This window comes from Dermochelys coriacea, chromosome 9, assembly GCF_009764565.3.
Source record: "Dermochelys coriacea isolate rDerCor1 chromosome 9, rDerCor1.pri.v4, whole genome shotgun sequence".
Lineage (NCBI taxonomy): Eukaryota > Metazoa > Chordata > Testudines > Dermochelyidae > Dermochelys > Dermochelys coriacea.
The window spans coordinates 21,739,880-21,761,860 of record NC_050076.1 but is presented as its reverse complement, the minus strand read 5'-3'; the positions used below and the strand labels follow the sequence as shown (position 1 = coordinate 21,761,860).

The following is a 21,981-nucleotide window of genomic DNA, read 5'->3' as shown; positions in this document are numbered from 1 at the left end:
GTGCTGAAACCTTAGTCTAATACTATCTCATTTTTTCTTTGTACTCCCCCATCCATCTGTCTTAGTCATTGCTTGTCTCTAGTGTTATACTTAATTTGGAAACTTTTTGTGGCATGGACCAACTTTTTGTTCTGTGTTTATACATAACCTACCACAGCAGGGTCCTGGTCAATGAATAGGGCTCCTAGATGCTATGATAATGCAAATAAGTTAAAAGTATATTTCAAAGGTTGGACATTATGTAGCCATTTTTGACAGGCCTATTTTATTCACAGTAATACATTGGACATATCATTATTTTGTGTTTATACTATGGTAGTACATGTCAGTCCCACTGTTCTAGGCACTGTAGAAATGCATATGAAGACGCTATTCATGCCTCAAAGAGCTTATGATAAATTTTCATTTTCCTCCAATTTAGGATTCATCCAAATCAGTACTCAGTCAAATCTTTATGTGATTATTAACTTTAAATCGACTTCTGTGTAATGTAAGGAGAGGAGGGCCTTGCTCTGTAAGCTGCATCTCTGCTTCTACAAATATGTATTTTTAAAAAGTAGCTCTGGAATCAACATATAAAAAGGTCTTGCAGGCTGCGATATAGGCATTAAATGACAGTCCCTTATCTGGTGCAATAAAGTACTTGTTATCAGATTACCAGCCCCTACTAGTATAATCAAGAAGGGTACATATAAAGCAGCAGCCAATGGAGTATCTACTGAACCTTTTTTAGCTCTTGGCTTCTTTTGAATGCTAAAGGGAAATTATCAAGGCTGGAACATCTAAAATTAGAGTAGCTTTGATTGATTTCAAATAGGCACAATATACTGCCAGTCTGCTCTGCCTGCCAGCTCTTCTTGTGAAGGTTACCAGCTGTCAGACAAATGCACAAACAGCCAGCAGGAATCTTTTTATTTATTTATCTAGCATGTTTGGAGTGAATGGCACTTTCTGAATAAGACCCTTGGTCAGAGCTGGTTACAATCTAATTTAGGCTAATAAGGAGAAATGGTATTAAGCTACAGGAAGGAGGGGAAACAGAAACCTGCTGTTTGGAGAGCACTAGTCACACACAACTTGGGTTATTTCATTTTGTGGTTTTGGGGGGTGGGTTTGTTGAATGGGCATTTCTGGTATATTTACAGGAGGATCCAGCATATGGGAGCAGAAAGTGATAGCTGAAATTGGTGAGGAAGAAAGGAAATGTCAGCAGGGGAATGAAAGAGGCTGGCCCAGGAGCTGGTGTGTGGCCTAGCTGAAAAACTGGGATAACTTTTTAACACAACTCTCTCCTACATTTCTCAACAGCTGGAATCGTGTGTTTAGAAGTTAATTTTTAGAGAAGGTTAGATTTTTGGGTATGTAAGGTCACTTTAACGTGCAAGTACAGCATATTGCAGACCTAGATAATATTCCCTGTGCAGACAGAGATGATTTGATTTAAAGGTCTAAATTTCCATACTAAATTGCAGCTCAAAGGAATTTTTATGACCAAGTTTATTCACGCAACCTCCATTCCTACTGGCAGGTGTAGCTACAAAACAATATGTATTATAAAATCCATGTTTATTACAGTGAAGATTCACTTTGGTGACACAGATGAATTCTCATAAAAAGATGTTTTTAAAAGCCTTGCTTTTATTTTCTATACTAGAGCTGAACTATGGATCTGGCATAAAGTGTATAACTTAACCCAGATCTCAACATTTCAGAGTGTTTTTTTTACTGCTATTTGACGTAGTGAAAATTAACAAGTTCCTGGGAGAGGAGCTCAATGTGACACTAGTACACAATGATACGGAACCATCTCTAAGAATGGCAATTCTACCCAATGCCAAAAGTGCAGCTAAATAAAAATGACTGCCAAATCTGCATTTTTCTGTACAAATGAGAATACTGAGCCCTATGGTCTTTTTAAAATCAAGTTACAAAATTATGAAGCTTAATCTAGAAGATAATTGAGCCCAATCAAACTCAAAGCAAAACCTTGACCTCAATGAGAATTGATTTGAGCCCTAAGGGTACATCTACACTGTGCACTAAGTAGCCTGTGGGACTCAAGTTTGTAGACTCGGTGTTTCCAAGCCTATGCTTGAGCATCCACACGGCATTGTAAACCTGTGCCTTCCAACTGTGTTGATGTGTCCATACTGCACTATACTGACCTGAGTCAAGCTGTTTCTGGAGGTGTATCTGCCAGGGTTCCAAGCACCCTTGTAAGATACAGCCACTCTAGGGCATGATTCTTAGTGGATTTTGGAAAAATTTGTCTGTCCACCTGTTACAGCTGACCAAGCCCTTTTTGAATCTGCACAGTCCTATCAGCCAGAGTTGTTAACATGGATCCAAGCTTGGTGGAAGAACTTCTCCAGCTCATTCTCAGTGCCTATTTCAGAAATGAGAGCATCTGTGACACTGGTGGACACTGCGGTGGCAGTATTTGACCTGCTGAAGACACCTCCTAGAGGCACCTCCCACCCCTTCCCTGATGCTGCTCATGCCTTTTGCCATAGCTGCACATTCCCTTTATGTAAACCACTTCTGGAGCAGGGCTACAAACAGACTGGTGGGATCACATTGTCATAAGGATGTGGATGACTAGCGATGGCTCTATAACTTTTTTGCATAAAGAAGCAGTCGTGTCTGGAGGTTTGCCCAGGCCCTTCAATACCAGGACACAATGAGGAAGGCCATATTGAGCCACAAGTGGATTGCTGTAGCCATCTGGAAGTTAGCTACCCTAATCTGATACAGGTCTGTTGCTAACCAGTTTAGAGTTGGCAAGTCAACTGTGGAGGTTGTTGTGGGAGGTTTGTGAGGCAATTTGTGGTGTACCCAGAAGAGGTTGGCATTGCAAATATTCCTGAAATAAGTGCTGGCTTTGAGAGAAAAGGCTTTCTAAACTGGTCAGGGGCCACTGATGGGGCTCATGCATCCAATAGTTCACCCTCTGCAAGGAGCACTAGACACAGATGGCACGCAGTACTACATCATTATACAGGCCCATGTCAACCATAGAGGCAGATTTATAGACACAAACATGGGGTGCAGTGACAGGGTGCATGATGCCAGGGTTTTACAGAGATCAGGCCTTTACTTTTGTTGACAAATAGGGATGTTATTCTCACGGAATTATGTTATAAATGGAGTCACCATCCTCACCCTGTATTCCCATGGCTAGGGCTATAGATTTATCATGGGGGGGGGGCACAAAGGTCATGGATGTCATGATTTTTCTGTTTATTACTTTTTTTTCCCTGTGTGAGATTTTTCCCAAAGGCTGGGTCACTAGCCCAGTGTGGAGGGGAGACCTGAAGGGGGGGGCGCGTCAGTTGCAGCACCACTGAGGTTTGCCCTGCCCATCTCCCTTGTAATCAGGGGGTGGGAAGGTCAAACCTGAGCAGAGCTAGATCACATGACTGAGTGGGGGACTGGGCCCAGCCCTAAGGGACAAGCGCTACAGGAGTCACCACTTCCTGGGGTGAGTGTGGGGCAGGCTTGCTCTCCAGTCTCCACCCCAGGACCTTCCCTCCGCTTGAGCTGTGGTTAGGGGTATAGTGCTGGGGCAGAGGGTGGTTGGTGCCCCTGCCCTGGGCAAGTAGGGCATTTTTTTTAAATAAAAAAAAATCAGGGAGAAGTCACAGTAAACAGTAACTGTAACTCTTACTAAATTTAGTGACTGATCCATGATTTTTTATTAAAAAAAAGAAATGCTGTGACAAATTACAGCTCAAGCGTTGGCTTCTGAACCTGCCTGCAATAGGCTTGGAAAAACAAAAGTTCAACTACCCATTCAGTAGCTGTAGGATGGTGGTTGAATGTGCATTTGGCAGACTGAAATCCCATTGGCTGGACTTTCAGAACCATTATCAATGCTACCTGTGTTGTTGTAGGCTGTGGCATTCTGAACCTCTGGGAGGACAAAGGAGAAACTGTCAACTAAGAATAGATTCAAGGAACTCCTGGATTTCCGAATTGGCACACACAGCCAGAAAGTACATCTGTCATATCTGGGGCTGCATGCCCATATACAGCAGAAATGATGAATGCTTTGCGCACCTACATAACAGGTTTACTTGATCCCATGCAGCAGGAGGGAAGTGGTATTTATAATTGAGCTGTCCGACAGCACACGGGCTTGAAGTATAAACTGGATTATAGGATTAAATATGGGAATTCTTGTTCACACGGCCATGTCAGGGACTTCTTAATCTTTCCTTTGATCCCAGGGAAGCTGAGGGTCTTCACAACAAACTATTACCGAATATTAAGAGAAGCATGCTTTGGTTGGACCTCAGTCCTGCCCATCAATCTTGTACATCACAAAAATACATTAGGAAGGAATGGTCCACACCTAAGTCCAGTTCCTATGCTGTGTATGATACAGTGAGACTATATCCTCTATTGAATTGACACTAGACATTAAGTCTTCCTTTAACTTTCTACCTCTTTAAATTTTACAGTGAAGCAAGGAGAGAGAATTTCTTCCTTACTTCACATTCTAGTTAAAAGGATGGTGGCAAGACTGGTTTTACTGCCCTGTATAGGTTTATCCTTTCTATCTACTTACAGATTTGTCAAACCTGAAAGCTCTCATGCAATTCAGTAAAACTTGTATTCCACCAACCCCTCTGCAGTAAAAAACAAAAAACTGAAGGATGTCAATATTTAAGATTCTGTTATACCAGAACAATTGCACATTTTGACCATGCCCTCTTTGGTATTACTCCCTTAATTGTTATAAGTTTTAACAGTGGACAGTAACATTGTTAATATACTGAGTTATTTGCTAATAAGAAATGTTCAGAGTTCTAAGTTTCAAATGTAAGATTCACAACTGGAGATTTTATTCATTTTAAATTAACACATTGATACTGGCATTTAGGATAGTGCAGTATATTCTACAACGAGCAAGGATGGCCAAGCTTTGTGATTCAGAGGGCTGTACTGGCAACTGACTTACATATTTTACCTAAAAGTCCTTATGCACACAGTAGAGGAACAAATAGTTTACTTGTATTTACCAGAAATATTGCTAAATAAATTCATAATTACATCTTCCATTCAAAGACCTTAAAGCACTTTCCAAGCAAATCTAATCTAACAACTCTCCTGTTAAGAAGATAAAGGTCTTTTACAGGAGAGGAAGCTATAGAAAGTCTGGCAGAATCAGGAACAGAACCGATCGCTTTTGACTCCTCATCTAGCATCTTAATCTCAAGACAATCGTGGATACACCTGTAGTTTCAGCTTGCACTCACACTGCAGAAGTTATAGGAAGAAAGAGGCAGGAGAACATCTGAAATTTGCAGGCCTTATGTTGTGACATCTTCATCAGGAGTTTGATTTTACTAAATCTGATCCTCATCAGCAGTTTGTATAGTACACACTCTTATGGGTAAGAGAGGTTTACGTGCACAGCCTTTTTATATTCACAAAACTACATGAATGTTTACAATTAGGTCAACAGTTCATTACATTTCTTGAGGAGAGAAACTATCCTGCACAGAAATAGAGTACAATGATTGCATTTACTAATGCATATCCTTATTGTGTCATCATATCAGAACCCTCCCCACCAGTGGCATCCTGGGAGATATGGAGTTCCTCTAGCATCTCAGCCAGACTGATTTGTGGAGCACCTTCATCATCTGTGTCACTTTCCACTGGAATTTTTGAATCTAAAAAACCAAACAAGAAAAACCAAATAAGGAAATAGCAGCTCCAAGAAATTTCATAGCTTAAAGCATTGAATACACCCTGTCAATAATACACCCTGTCACTTTCATACAGGCTGCTGCATTATAGACCAAATCCTTCCTACAACTGTATTTCCCCCCAAATTAGACTTCCACTCTGATCCTACCTTTGTTGCAAATACAAAACATGAACACACAGTAATCAAAGGCTGTAAAATATCTATTGACATTATGACCTCAAGCAATATGCATTCTTTTAAGTGTATGTCACTTTACCCTGAGCATTCAAATCCTTCTGAATTACCAGAAGCAAAATAAAATCTGAAGTCACAAATGTTATGACTTACCTTTATAAATATTGACATTCCTTCTAATTGCCTCATCTTCTTCAAGATCTTCAAGGAAGTCCTGGTACTGCCTAAAAAAGAACAAAAACTCAATTGAATACATTAACTCTTCTCTTTTCCTTTAGAATTATGCAAATTCTGGAGTCTGGCAGGCTAGCAGCCCAGTAGAATCATGCCAGATAACTAGTTAGGCCAGTCCTAGAGGTGAAACTTTACTGCAGGTAAAACCCCAATGGGGATGGGTGGGGAGAGACTTACTCAGAAAACTTCTGGAGTTAACAAGTGCTCTTGTTTTTATTATACACGGAGAATACATTTTGTAGAAGCTGCAGCTATGTGCTTCAAGCACAGATTAAAAATTTAAAAACCTGAAGAGTGGCTTATATTTCTATGGGTGCTGTTGGGACCAGTGAACAAATGGCAGAGCCCTAGCTCCATCCCCCAAATTCCAAGTTGCCTGAATGTGTTCAAAAACAAGACAGACAACTTTAGGGTTGGGGGAGAAGGATAGGCATCACTCACTGACCACTGCCCTTCTACTTGCATGGGTTTAAGGCACTTATTTTATGTCTTGAGCATGCTGTCAGCACTTAAATAACTGCTCTACATCTCACTTCTTTGCTCCCCTCAAGGGCCATGAAGTGTAGGGAAGCACTGCACACCAAGAAATGATTACAGGATTTGGTCCCTCAGACATGTGCTCTTAACATCCCCGTATTTGTAATTCAGTCTTTGGGTAGTTTATATTTATAGTATGCCATTAATACTCTGTAGCTTTTAAATTCCAATTTAACTCTGATCTTTTGCTTCCATTTTCCAGTCAGCTAGGCCTTAGAGTTAGTCAGCGGTTGTATATAATTTGTGACTGAACATACCAATGACAAACATTTCCTCTCCCTTGCAGATGTCTCTTTAGACAGCTTAATGTACAATTGGTTGCCTACAGACATGGTGTGTGACCCTACTCACCAACGATTCCAATTTTAAGTCTTTGTAGTCCCTGTTTATACTGTGTAATCTTTAGTAATAGCTGTAAGATTGTGAGCAAAATTCAAGAAAGTTACTATATTGTCTCAAATATCAATCTCCCCTGCAATTTCACAAAGCAGTCAAAAGTGGGATGAGATTTCACTCTAAGCACTTGGGGCTAAATTGTGTCTTTAAGGCACTTTCTGGAGTAGGGAGCAGTGAAGAGGTATACCTCTCCCTAGAATGCAGGGAGACCAGACCTGCTAAGCCATCCTCTGATATGGTGAGCATGCACTCCCCTTATGGAGTGCCAGTTGTACCTGCCTGTGTGGAAGAAGAGGAGGAGTGGCGTCTCCACTTATTCTGGATACTCTTTAGACCTGAGCATGAACTAAATCTAATACCATTATCAGGAGAGATTGAGAAATGCTACCCATTACTGGACCCTGCACAGATGGTTCAAGGGGAAGAGTTACTGAGCAGAAACCAAACCTTTCGTCATCTGTATCCATGCCTTCTCTGTCCCTTTCCAGCTCTTTCAGTTTCCAGTTTCTGCGATGCTGGCGTTTAGTACGGTCATAACTCTTCTTTATTAAAACCTACACAGAAGATATCATTTTAGACCAACTTTCAGAAAAACACTAACATTCTTTCGATCTAAGAACCAAGGAATTGTACTGCATTGTGGATTCTGTAATATTATAATTGGTCACAAGAGGGCAGCAAGGGAAAGCTGTATCTAAGCTGTGAATAAAGGACCGAGTCAGGCACCTCATTGAGCCTGAATAGCGAAGTTCTCACACTATTTATATAGAGCTTGTCATACAAAGGGCTCCCAAAATCCTTTCCAAGTTATATATGTGTATGGGAGGAACAGTACACAGTGCTGGCGCAGCACAGATAGGACACAATAGTTTAGGGAAGGAAATGGATACTACAGATCCAGAAGAGCAGAAGGGATAACTGTGATCATCTAATTTGACCTTCTGTATAACACAGGCCACAGGACTTCCTTGAATTAACTCCTGTTTGAGCTAAGGCACGTCTTTAAGAAAGCCAACCAAAACAGGGAAAATTTAAACAGCCGAATATAATTTCCAAAACTGGAATTTGACCAGGATGTTGATGCTAATACCCCATTTCCCCAGATTTTTAGGCTAGGACTACAACATACGTTTTATAGACCACAACATTCTCATCTTGATAATGCACAAGAAACAAACTTCTCTACAAGAAGGAGACTCTAGGACCTTACCACATCAGGAACATTGTGTGGGTTCATCTTATTTGCAAATTCGTCATTGAGGTTACAATTGGCCAAGTCAAATCTAAAAGGAAGATATTTACTTAATATCTTAATAGCTTGAACACTTAACCTTTCATATTTTATACTTCCAAGAAGAAACTAACATGGTATAGTTACAATTTTATAGTTCACACAAAAGAGATACACAAACAGGGAAGAAAATCCATGCTACTAAGTATCCTTGATAAACAAGTTAAACTCTTTACATTATAAGGTATCTAATATGATGTACCTATCTATATCAATACACCCCCCTCGCCCAACGCACACTGACAGCGATCAAGTAGGTTACATGCTATCAAGCTGCAGAGCACACCCTTCAATGTGTTCCATTGTCTCCATCCCCTCTTGACTTCTGACACATTCTAGCATACTTGGTCTTTGAACATGTCACTACTGTGGCATCTTAAAAACCCTCCCAAGCCTCTCCATGTCTAAGCAGTATGTTTGTCATATGTGCACTCTATACACTCATTGCTTTGATTCTGACTGCTGGCTGACTGACTCCATTCCACTCTGGCTTTTGTCCCTCCATGCCATTGAGACTTCTCTCATTAAGGTCACCAATGACCTCTTCCTGGCCATGACCAAGGGCCTCTTCTCCACCCTCAAATTTTCCTGCAACTTCTAATTTTGAAAATTAAAACAGTTCACAATTCTGTTGTGAAAGCACAAGCCGATTTGCTTCCCACAGCTGTGCTAGCTCTTCAGTGCTAACTATAGCAAAAAGTAGAAAAACTAATTAGATTCAATTCTGAACACACAGGCAGCAGTACTGAGTCAAAAAGTGCCATTTTTACAAGTTTTGGTTTAGACCAGGGGTTCTCAAACTTCATTGCACTGTGATCCCACTTTTGACAACAAAAATTACTAAACGACCCCAGGAGAGGGAACTGAAACCTGAGCCCTGCCACCCCAGGTGGGCTGGGGGGGAAAGCCGAAGCCCAAGTCTTCAGTCTCTGGCAGGGGGCCTGTAACCTGCGCTCTGCTGCCCAGGGCTGAAGCTGAAGTCAAAGCCCTGCCACTCAGGGTTCAGGCTTTGGCCCTGGGCCCCAGCAAGTCTAATGCCAGCCCTGGTGACCCCATTAAAACGGGATTGCAATCCACACTGGTGTCCTGATCCTCAGTTTGAGAACCGCTGGTTTAAACAGGCACTTTAAAAAACAGAAGCCACCTCTTCTCCTACCAACCCAAAACCCTTTTCCAAAATGACAGAATTACAAGATCTTTCCTGTCCCCCATGTCCTGTAACTTTGGGGTCAGTGTTCCAGGAAGTTGAAATTTTATTAATCTGCAAAATCTGTCTCAGTCAAATCACATATTGATTGAAAATAGCATATATCATACAAACCCCAAGACTAGGTCTCCAGGATTTAGAAGGTGCCCCAAGTGAGTGCGGCAGAAATACTGATTATCTGTATTCATCTCTGAGGTTTTCTGTACCCAGGCTTCAGCAAGAGTGTGCTTGAAAAATGGAAATAAATATTTTTGTAATGAGATGGAGAGTTCATTTTCTACTGCATAATTAAAAACACTTCTATTGCTGTACTATGTACCATTTGATATTGCATCAGTAATACTGGCTTTCTGTATCCAACTTATTTTCTTGTTAATGATTGTCTTTTTACTGAAGACAAACAAATGGAAACAATGGGAAATTTTCACAGATCCCATTTAGATTTCCTCTTATAAATATGATCACAAGGATTATATTTACTTCATTATGTACCATATAGAATTTTTGGATCAATATTATTTGGTAAGGAAATATAAAAAATGTAGAGCAGCAAACCAAAGGTTAGACATTGTTACATAGAAGTCTCTGTGTAGGACAAAAGTGCCAAGTTGTGTTATTTAGAAAGAACAACTGCTACAAGATCTGTAATAAACTATTGAGAGGTGAACGGGCTTCTGAACACAGTCTCTAGTACTCATCTGACCTAGGTATTCAGGTAGAATATTTGTCAAGATATTTATCAAATATGGTTCATTTAGTTATAAATAATCTTAGCTGGTATCCACAATCCTCTTAAGTGTTGGGCTGCATAAAATGCTTCATTATGAAATTGTGACCTAAAATATTACCCTAAGAGTAAGAAGCTTATAACAATTAAATTTTAACTTCATTTTGAAGCAAAATAATTTCTGAAAAGGGAATTCATATGTAATTCCCAATGAATGAGAACGATGTATTGCACCTTTCTTAGGTGAGAGCTTCACCAGCTAACAATAGTCAGAACATTTTGGGCTATATTTGGAAAAACGTGCAGTTTGCTTTGTAACACTGAGTGAGCCAAAACAGAATCCCAGACAAGGCACCTGGTTTCCAAAAGTGTTAAATAAGGCAAATAAACTCTTACTTTGTTTGATCTCATCCCGGCACCTGCACCTTGTTTTCTCTGTTGGACCCTGGTGATATCTATTACAATGAACTCCTCCAACTGCTTTGGATGGAACAAGCTATTGAAAGGGTGACGCCAGTAAGTGTTTCCATCAATGTCAGCAACTAAAAGGGCAAGTAAGACCTTTGTGGGCAAATGAAAATTGCTTTTGGATTCAATATACATTACTAAGCCAAAAATCAAGGCAACTTCCAAATGATCAGTGATATTACACTCCAACAGAGTAGAAGCATTGAGGCCAGGTATACACTATAAACTACTGCTGATGTAGCATTGTCAAAATCAGGGTGCAATCTGACTGACAAGAGTCCCTAGTGTAGGTGCATTTATACAGTACCAGCAAAACTGTACTTTTGTCAGTATAGTTTATTTTGTTAGGAGAGGAAGGGAAGACTGGAATTAGCTACACCCACACTAGGAGTGCTTTGCTGGTAAAACATACTGGTACCGCTATTCCCATGAAACGCTCCTCGTGCAAACCTGGCCTGAGTCACAAGTCAGTTTGCATTCTGTATCTCCATCTTAATTCTAAAGGAATATGCCTTGATAGACTAAGCCTGGTCTACACTTAAAAAGTCACTTCTAACCAAGACACCTGTGCTGGCAAAACCCCTAATGTAGACAGTTTAATTCTGGTATGAACTACTCAACTATCAGAGCTGGCCAGTACAGCTATAACAATAAACCCTTTTAAAGTAGACACTGCTTACATGGCACAGCAAAGTGACAAAAGGAAAAAAAAAAATCATCCAGATAGCCTCTGCAATTCTTTAATTTGTGGTATATTTTGTATACAATAGTAGAGAATTCAGGGGCTAAGATTAATTTCTTAGTTTGCCATTAATTTGTTTGGCAGTGAGAAAACTGATTTAATCTTTCAGAATTAAGGTCTGAAACAAGATGTGCATCAGGAAAATATTCAGTAAGAACAATGCCAACAGAAGAATGCTGTTCTCACATTAGCCATGCCATCAGGGGCTTGTTCACCTGCACATCTACCAATGTGATATATGCCATCATGTGCCAGCAATGCCCCTCTGCCATGTACATTGGCCAAATCAGACAGTCTCTACGCAAAAGAATAAATGGACACAAATCTGACATCAGGAATCATAACATTCAAAAACTGGTAGGAGGGGAACACTTCAACCTCTCTGGTCACTCTGTAAAAGATTTAAGGGTGGCAATTTTGCAAGAGAAAAGCTTCAAAAACAGACTCCAACAAGAAACTGCTGAGCTTGACTTAATATGCAAGCTAGATACCATTAATAGAGTTTGAATAGAGACTGGAAGTGGCTGAGTCATTACACATATTGACTATTTCCCCGTGTTAAGTATACTCACACCTTCTTGTCAACTGTCTATATGGGCCATCTTGATCATCACTACAAACGTTTCTCTCCTGCTGATAACAGCTCATCTTAATTAATTAGCCTTGTACAGTTTGTATGGCAACTTCCACTGTGTGTGTGTGTGTGTGTGTGTGTGTGTGTGTGTGTGTGTGTGTGTGTGTGTGTGTGTGTGTGTGTGTGTGTGTGTGTGTGTGTGTGTGTGAGAGAGAGAGAGAGAGAGAGAGAGATCTTCTTACTATACGTTCCATTCTATGCATCCGATGAAGTGGGCTGTAGCCCGCGAAAGCTTATGCTCTAAAATTTGTTAGTCTAAGGTGCCACAAGTACTCCTGTTCTTTTTGCAGATAGAGACTAACACAGCTGCTACTCTGAAACAGAAGAATTATTACTAAAACAGGATTAACGTTCAAGGGGGAAAACAAACAGCAGCTCCCCTCCCACAACTTACTCTGCAGAGTGTTGGGATCAATGAGGTGGACAGTACTTGTTACTCTGATGCACACACAAATCTGGCTCATATTCCCAAGGCTCTGTGCCAGTTTTGGAGACAGACATACAACACTGTCCTGTGCAGCAAGAGACAAAATTTCACACATTTGTTTTCAGTTATATTCAGATTTTTAGCAAAGCACTAAAACTTTTTTAAACAAGTCCTTAAATTGAGTTTGAGAACAACCACTATCACCATTCAATATAGATGCTATGAACAAACAACTGGGGGTGGGGGAGATGAGGGGAAATCTAATTCTACAATACCGTATGGCTGAGAAGTGAGTTTCTAACGTTCCCATGGCAAATCTTTGACAATTAGTAAGAAAGTAGCTTTTTAGTTACAGCGCAAAGCCATTTTTACCCCCACCTTCAGTTGGGCAAAGGAGTAAGATGCTGTCTATCTGCACAGTGCACTTTGCATGGTTCTCCTACTTAGCAGAAAGTTTTGGATATTTCTGTAAACTGGAGGAAAGATAAGGTTGTACCATATTCTGTTTTTAATGTTTCTTCAGTGATTAACATTAATTGTTTTTCTCGGGGTATAAAGTACTGACAAGAAGTCAGTAGTGTGGGTCTCTGTCTCCTAAATTAGCAAAAATGCTCAAAGGTGGAAAAGATGTTTTACACTAACTATAGTACATATTCAGCAGGGCTCAATTTGTGAGCAGCAATACTTTTCTTAACTACCCAAATGACTAGGCTGTAAATATTGGATACATTTTTAGGAAAAATTGTCTAAAATACAGACCTCAATTATCTACAGATAACCACCCTCATTTTTATTATAAATATTGTAGTAATACCCAAAGGGGCCAATCAAAATCTCATTAAAGCTCCACTGTGCTACACTCACTATAAAACACACATCAAGACTATCCCTGCTCGGAAGAGATTTTCACACTTGGTGCAGTTATTTTTTTTTATACTTGCCCAAAAGTTTATGTTTTGCCTATATTTTGCTTCTCCTGCTACAGGACTGAGACAAACCCACATGATACCCTAACAACCACTACCACTGCTAATGGTCATCTTCATTTGGGTCCAGCAAACTTTCAACATGTAAATCAAAGAAGTACAAATGAAGATATAATGCATGGAAACAGAAGGGTATGTTTTCAGTGCATTGGAATACATATTTACTTTAATATTTAAAGGTGTTATTATATAAGTGCTACTATACCAGAACCCCCTCTAAAGCCAGCAAAAAAGCATTTTTAAGTGTTAATACATAACAGAAGTGCAGTTTGAAAGTTATAGGTAAATCTGCTTTTCAGTGAAATAAGCCAAATAAGCCAAAAACCCAGTTTGCAAGATCTTTGAAAGCGAAGAGGGAAATTCTCAAGCCATTATCTCTCTCAAACACTTCACACGATTGTACACCAAACTTTTCAGTCAAATTTCTACCATGGGATGAAATTTGGCATGTAAATTTTGAGGTGGATTTGTTTTGCTTTTGACATAATTATACAGATATGTTGCACAATGGACTTGTAAGTGCTGGTTTCAGCCAGAAGTTTGGAGAAAGAAGCACTCTACCCCCTTCCAAAAGGATTCTGAGCACGCTTTTTAAAATACTTTCCAAGCTAATGGACTGCTTGATGAGAGCTTTTTTCCACTAAGCTTTTTTTCACCTTAAAAGATCTTGTTTAAAAAAAAAAAGAAAACAAAACCTGCCTCGTCATGATCAAAAATGTAAATTACAGCCACTGTAAATTGGCAATATATTTTATTCCTTTAAAAAAAATAAAAAAGGAAAGCTACCTTACATATTGGAACAATCTCCACAGAGAAAGTGCTTTTGTAATTGTAGGCATTGCTATGAATATCATGCGAAATCAAACGCTGAGATGATTTTGATCTAAAAAACATAAGCAAAACTTTAAAGGAGCAAAATGAGGCATAAGAAATATACAGAAGGTAATTCATTCTCTCAGCACAAAATATCGTAGTAGAAAGAGACTTGCAAATATATGGCTTCGTATCACAAGAAAACGAGGAACATGGAAAACAGGACAATGGACAAAAGAATTAGTTCCAAGATGTCTCAGCTGATGGAGAATATTGGAGACTTCGGGGCTGGTTGCTTCACTTTGTTGTAATTACAAAAGACTCATTGCATCTAGGAACTGCTGATTCTGCACTTTACATAAAATTTTCAAAATAAAGGATCAGCAAAGTAATTTTCCAACAGCTCTTGAATATCTGAGTTAGAATGTGATAAACTATGGCAAAATACCTGGAAGGAACTGTACACTGAAGAAAGTCTACCATCTTCTGGGCATGTTGCTTTGAACCATAATAGAAATCCAGGCCATCTTAAAGAAAATACAGCTACATGAAGATATTATATTGTACTTTAAATGGGTATTTTTCCACCATAAAACAGGCTATATCTGAGTCATACCTCTACGCAACCAATGTGCACAAAAATGGAATACTAGTACTTATTTTTCAGACCCAGAGACTTCCAATTTCAATTACTTCAGTCATTTTACATAAAGGTTATTGGCAAGCCATTTCACTTACCATGAATCTCTTTGATCCGAAGAGTATTTTGATGAAGCCTGTGTTTTAAAATCAATTGTTCCAAATAGTAGAAAGTTTTTTTGTGCAGAGTCTAAAGTTAAAAAGTCAAATCTAGGTTAGATTATGAAAATGTAACAACCTTCAAGTTATCTGCAAATGCATCAACAGGGTAACCATGAACATGGAACGATCAACTGAAGCAGAAATAAAATAAATAGTTCTTATATAGTGCTTTTTATCAGTAGCTCTCCAAGCACTTTACAAAGGAGGTCAGTATCATCATCCCAAAATTACAAATGGGGAAACTGAATAAGCTTAGACACTGAACAAAGTCTTTATTACAAGAGAACTAGTGAAAATTTACCATACATGTACGTAAATGTGCAAGCTACTGCTCTATTTATGCCTTCCTGTGTTGCTTTTAAAACCTCTATTTACTCTTATTTCTTGTTTCTGTAATATTGATTTTTCAATACATTGAATCCTAAACAATTATAAATAACCCATCCTTCTGATTCTAATGGGATTAATTTAACTGATATTATAAAACCGAAATGATTTAAAAAAAAAAAAATTCAACTAGCCCCATGAGCTACATGGCACTAAAATTGTAATATGCACCCATTCACTTCCTTTTCTCAAGTGGTGAACTTGAATACTAGTTAAAGAAATGCAAATATGGACATTTAAAAAAACAAGCTATTCAAATGTTTAGTTTATATAACTGATCACCTTATCAAACACTGCACAGCTTAAAGATTATTGCCTAGGAAGTGCGTTTTCCATCACTTTAGAAGCAAAACAGTTTCAGGAGGATGCAAACGTTCTTAGCAGACTGCCTGCTGGCAAAGATTATTTAGACTAGTCAAGTCTTAGGCAGATCTGAAAGGAATCAAGAAAGGACTGTACAAAACTAAGGGTATGTCTATCACACTGCAGCTGGGAGCATGCCTGCGAGCCCGGGTAGACATAGATGCTAATATGTGGACATTGTGGCACTGGATAGTTGGCGGAGTACAAGCCCACTCGACCCCCCTTCAGGTCCATACTTGGGGGCTGGACTGGACTGATGAAACATCTACGCAGCTATTAATTAGCATGCTAGCTTGAGTGGATTTAGCATGTCTATATACCTGGTTGGAAGACTCAGTTCCAGCTGCAGGGTAGACATACCCATTAGAGTCTGAGCAATAGAATGACTGAAGTCGGCTGTTGGTCAAAGCAAAATATTGGAGTAAAAAACAAAACACTTCCTGCTGCTTTTTCCTAGCAAAAAGTGAAATAGTCACAAGCGCAGTTAAAAAGTCTCAAAATTTTGAGAGTATATTAAGTGTCCTAAACATTAATTGCAAATGGGAAAAATCTAAAAACACATTCTTAAAAAATGATATTGGGTCTTATTAAAATAAGGCACATTTTACAGTTTTACAGTACAAGGTTTTAGAATTTTTACATAAGGCAAAAGTGCATCCTCTAGAGAATCTCTGCATATTGGTAGGACTTAGCAAGACAGCATCAGTTATATTTTCATGTTTAGAAGGTTACCTTTGCAACCAAAATGGCTAGAAACCATATTTTTAATTAAAAGCTAGTGGCTCTCCAGATGAGCAGTGAGTTGCAATGAAGTTTAAGAAAAGCAAAAATTGAAGAATTCATGACAACCTGTGACAGCATTACAAATAACCTGCCTTAACAATGACATATGAAATGCCCCACAGACAGGTGCAAAATAAAACATAGGAAGTGCAACTTAGATGCTCAGACACTCACTATATCTGAATTAGTTTTAGACTTATGGAAAAAAGATGTAGGTGTTAGCTTACCGTATGGCTGGGGTCAAAAAAGGGGAAAAAAAAAAAAAAAAAAAAAAAAAAAAAGGTCAGCTAATGTTAGGAGGAGGCTGGAGAATAAGGAAAATATTTCAATACTACTATATTATAGGTGGGGCTGGTAGCTTCACTTATTAAGATTGCCCAGAACTTCCCATTACAAGACCCTGTTTTTAGCTACTTATAGTTTTGCTGACCTTTACTATTTGGGCTGAAACTTCCATGCCAAGGGCCTGCCTCTGGCTGATATATTTTTATTTTTTAATGTCAGCCAATACAGTTCAGTCATTTTCGAAAACAAGGCAATGGGATAAAATAGTTTTGCAACGTTAAAGAAATTTTGGTGACCTTTTCTTTGAAAAGCTCTGGTGGCCCCATACTTTGGAGCATATGTACAAGGCTGGCAACCTTAATTCTGATATTTCCCAAATACCTTATTGATTTTGCAACTTTAAAAAAAGTGTTCCTTAAACATTTTTGTGTGTGCAATATACTATATATGCATGAGACTGATGGTTCATGTTCACTTTAAGTTCTGATGCTCACCCTTTTAAGCCAGGAAACAGAAATTCTCATCCCTTCCCCCAAGGCCAGGTGAGCTGGAAACAGAGAGGAGCAGCGTTTTCTTCCTCCTTTCCTTATAGGTGGGTGAGGGTAAGTAGCTATCATCATCTCTACATGCCTCTTCTATAATCCCCAGCCCTCCATCCAAGCATGTCAATATTGCATATTGCCTGACACATGAAGACACATGCCAGAGAGGCAGATCGGGAAGGGTGTTTACCTGTCTATATGAGACCCCTCTCACAGCTACTGGCTTGGGGTTCACTGCGAAGCATAGGCTTAAATGTTTTGGATAAGAGGAGAGTAAGAGTTCCTAATATGGACTGATTAGTTTAGGAAAAAAAGACGACCAAGAGGGGATACAGAATAGCACATAGGCAGCTAGTGAAGCATCTGCAGGTACTTTAACTGGGATATAGCGTGAAGGGGCCATTAATGTTCATGCCTCAGAGAACAGACTGGCTGGGACGAGGGAAAGATTTCCACTTTATTTTTGCAGACTGTATTCCTGTATTGGCCAGATGCATTTGAGAAGCTTATACTTCCAAAGAAGGCATTCAGTACTGGTCACCTGACAGGTTATGAACTAGATGGATACTGAAGAACGTTACTATTGTTTTTACCTTTTGTCTGACCTGAACCACTGCTTTCCAGAAATCCTTAGCTTCAACTCTATGACAGTCATCACACATTTGAGGCTGAACAACATACTCCACCACAAACACTTGTTGAAGGATTGCTCCATTCATCACCTGCAGAATCAAATTTAAAATTTAAGAATGATTACAAATTTTTCCTTTCTTCTGGTTGAAGATGAAACCATTTTATAGTTTACATCACTAATGCAAATATTCAACCAAAAATTAGTATATTATAGTTCAAAGTAACTGGTATAGCAACATTACTTGACAGCCATTGTTATGCTATGAATGGAGGTTGGCAATACTATTCATGGAATATAAAATGTTATGCTTTTATAAAGACCTCAATTTTCCAAATAATTACTCAGAAAAATGGAGAAAATCATATTTTAAAGTGTTTAAAAAACACAAGATAAAAAAATTGCCTGCTTGTCTTCAGAAGTTATTATAAACCTGCCTCTTTAGGCAGTCGAATCTTTCATTAACTTCTCTGCCTGCATAGGATTACCTTTCCTCCCTGCAACTGAGAAAGCAAAATGCCTTCCTCAGATCACTGTCAATACTGCTCCATTTGTGGGCTTTAGGCACAGCGAAATCAGCCTCTTCCTCCAAGACACGCAAATAACCTCTGGAACATTCTTGGCCTCCACCAGCCAACAGAGAATTGCCTTTCTGTACGCTACTGTATTTGTCGCCTAAAATAGCGCTTAGAAAAAAAACCTATAAGAGGTGCAATGGATCTCAATTACCTCTTTTTGTACTGTCAGCTTTATTTTAAGTCTCCTAGAATGTGGTTCAGTCCAAACAAAGCTTGCTTCAATCAGCCGCACCTGTCAGTAGAAACAGAGAGGATTATTCATTATCCTCTAGTTGATAATCTGTCAGATTCCCTAACATGCATGTTTAAAAGCATGAAAAGTTAACCATTAAGAACACAAGTTTCAGGTAATGAGTTATAAAGTACACCATCAGCAACTGAGGACTGGAAGACATCCAAGAAACATATTTAACAGTACAACAAACCCAATCAATATTATTCATGCTACACCTCCACATAATTAGATTGAAAAAAATTCCTTCTATCTAAAAACCACCGACATAGAAATACTACTACAGTCATTTGTGCTTTCACTGCAAGTTGTCATAATCATAATCAAAACATAATCAGCTGATAAAGGGTAGTGGTAAATGTGACTGACTACCCAGAAAGTCTATACATGTTATTCAGATCTTATTTTATACAGTGCAAATGCAATTCAATGACTAACCTTACTAAGCGAAGCTTTGATTTTTTTAAGACACAAAGTAAGAAGTTCTCTCGATTCTAAGGCACACTGAACCCAAGTTCCTGGAGGCTGAAGATATCTGAGATAAAGGAAAAAACTTTCAATGATTTAAATTATTCAGAGATCACTGTTTATTTCAAATGTTATTAGGTTTAGAAAAACAAAATGTTTACCATAAACCCCAAACTGGTGCTTCCATAATAAAACATTAAGATCCATGTACTTCAGAGGTACAGTACTTGAACTTTTCCCCACCTCTGACCCACCCACTTTTTCCTTCAGAAACTACTTAATCAGTGTACTTTTTTCCTACATGTGGGTCCACATCCCAGAATTAATGCTGCTTCAGCAAAAGAAAAGCCTTAAAAATGATAATTAAAAAACAAAAACACAGATAAGGTCAAAACCTATTTGCATTCTATGAATATAAACTTGTTTAATTTGTGATATTTTTCATTAATATCATAAGCAATGGTTGGAAATGACCATTTTAGTGACATATTAGCCTAAAACCTACAGTGTAATCATACCATACCTCTCACACTGTTTGCAGAAGTGAACCGTGACTTGTTTGGGGATTCCTTCTGTGATATCCACCCGAGTTCGTAAACATGCCACGCACATGTTTGCAGGGTTTGGTGGGACTGGGATGCCACACTGGCAGCACAAGCTTGAGTAAATGAAGCAGAATTAACAAATGAAAAACAAACACCATACTTGAAGGGACTCAGAGGTACAAAGGCAAAGAAAAAAAACGTTGTGATAGAAGGAAGAAGGCCTGCTGCCAGCCAGGACACACATCAATGCAAAAAAATAAAAGGAGGACTTGTAGCACCTTAGAGACTAACAAATTTATTTGAACATAAGCTTTCGTGAGCTACAGCTCAAATAAATTTGTTAGTCTCTAAGGTGCTACAAGTCCTCCTTTTATTTTTTGCAGATACAGACTAACACGGCTGCTACTCCAACACCAAAGCATCCTGTCACTGTGCACTTTGTCTGGAAGGTTGTATGGGTTTGGCCTGAAATGAAGACCCAGATCCCTCCAGGGTGCCAGTGACCGATGGCCAACCCTGCTCAAGCCACCGGAGGAAAGCGACGCCTGTATAGCTGCGCAGGGGAAGGATTCCCGACTCGTGGTGCTTCTCCACGGACTCCCTTCGCAGGGAATTTCAGAGACGTCCGAACTTCCACTTCCTGCCCTCCCCTCTATGGGTTCCGGGGACCCGGCCGGGGCCGCACAAGAGACCGGGCAGTTCGCTCCAGTCCGACCCCATAACACCCTCGCGGGCCCACTCCGTCCCGAGGGAAGCGCTAGGCCCGTGTCACTTACATGTTCCCCTGGCTGGGGGCCACCGGCGCCTTCATGTACTCCATGTCCGGCCACACGGCTCCTGGGAGGGTCAGCGCGGGCTCAGGGCACCCTGGTGGCCGGGCGGCGAGGGACCCGCAGGGCTCCCCCTCCCGGCCCTGCACACGGGTCTCTCTCCGCGCGCACAGGCGGAGGGCGCGAGGCTACGGTAGGCCCGCGGCCCCCGGGCGGCGTGTGCGGGCCTACAAGGGCTGAGGGCCCGGGCAGCCCACAAGGAGACACGTGTCGTGTCGTGCCGTGCCGTGCCAGGCCAGGCCCGCTCCGCCGCCGCCGAGTCGGTGGCAGGGCCGGTCCTGCGCCCCTCTCCCACCCGGCGGCGCGAGGGACCCTTTCCTCGCCAGCACCCGCTACCCCGTGGGCGCTCGGCCCGTCCGAGCTCAGCTTCAGCTTCCGGGTTCCTTCCGGCGGAGCACGGGCCGGGGGCGGGCCCGGCCGGAGCCGAAGTCCCGCGAGAACAGGGCGTAGGCGGGGACGGTGGTTGTTTACCTCACGCAAGGTTGAGCTGACCCGCCCTTTCGCTTTCTTAGCCAATCCGCGGCCGCGGAGTTAGCGCTTCGGGGCCGCGTTCGGAGCTGCCACCCCGCGTCCCGCCCAGGGAGACGGACGGCGAAAGCTCGTGTTCTCCTCTGCTGTGGTGTTGGTGTAAAGGTGGCTGGCGTCCTCCATGTCTCTGAGTGTGTCCTGCTGATGAAGTCCTCGCGCTCCCGGCTCTTATGCAAATGAGCCACCTCCTCCTGCAGCTCTTTCCTGCTTCCCTGTGGGACTCCACCAATACACCCGTCTCGCGTGTGGTGGTTCCCGCTGCCTGGCTTTTGTCAGTAGGGATGTGCAGGTCCTACTCCTAGCAAGTCAAGACCAGAGTCTGGAGAGAAGCCTCCAGGGTCAGGATGCCTGGCTTGGGGGGGGGGGGGGGCTCCAGATGTGCAGGAGATGGTGGTGGCAACATGCCACTTTCCTCCTGGGGGAGGGTTCTTCCTTGTAGAGTATCTGCAAGTTAAGGAAACAAAAGCAACACCCAACCCTAACTTGCTGTCTCCCATGGCTGGCTGGCTGGCTCCCTGCTGCCATTGTCTTACCAGCCACAGGCAGCCTGTATGCTTTTTAAAGATTGGGCCCCACACACAGCTGCAGTGGGTGACTCAACCCCTGTCACTCATCCACTCTAATCACTACCCTATCCAATCCCAAGCTGCATT

At 40.8% G+C, this 21,981-nt stretch overlaps 1 protein-coding gene across 3 annotated transcripts; it reads right to left on the bottom strand.

Moving 5' to 3' along the window:
* Positions 1-4,652: 4,652 nt before the first annotated feature.
* Positions 4,653-21,309, bottom strand: NMD3 (NMD3 ribosome export adaptor). 3 transcript variants are annotated; one of them, XM_043492076.1, is made up of 16 exons: positions 21,124-21,309; positions 20,747-20,807; positions 19,949-20,083; positions 19,396-19,492; positions 18,877-18,957; positions 18,110-18,238; positions 15,094-15,184; positions 14,804-14,882; positions 14,329-14,425; positions 12,524-12,641; positions 10,682-10,827; positions 9,673-9,785; positions 8,271-8,343; positions 7,508-7,614; positions 6,047-6,117; positions 4,653-5,681 (listed from the first exon to the last, which is right to left on the bottom strand). In XM_043492076.1, exons 2-16 carry the CDS (start codon positions 20,788-20,790, stop codon positions 5,548-5,550), a joined length of 1,515 nt encoding a protein of 504 aa, XP_043348011.1. In that variant the 5' UTR covers positions 20,791-20,807; positions 21,124-21,309; the 3' UTR covers positions 4,653-5,547. The 3 variants fall into 3 exon arrangements, with proteins under 3 accessions (XP_043348011.1, XP_043348012.1, XP_038272374.1); XM_043492077.1 differs by having other exon boundaries at positions 21,137-21,243; XM_038416446.2 differs by having other exon boundaries at positions 20,747-21,243.
* Between the last annotated feature and the right edge of the window lie 672 nt (positions 21,310-21,981).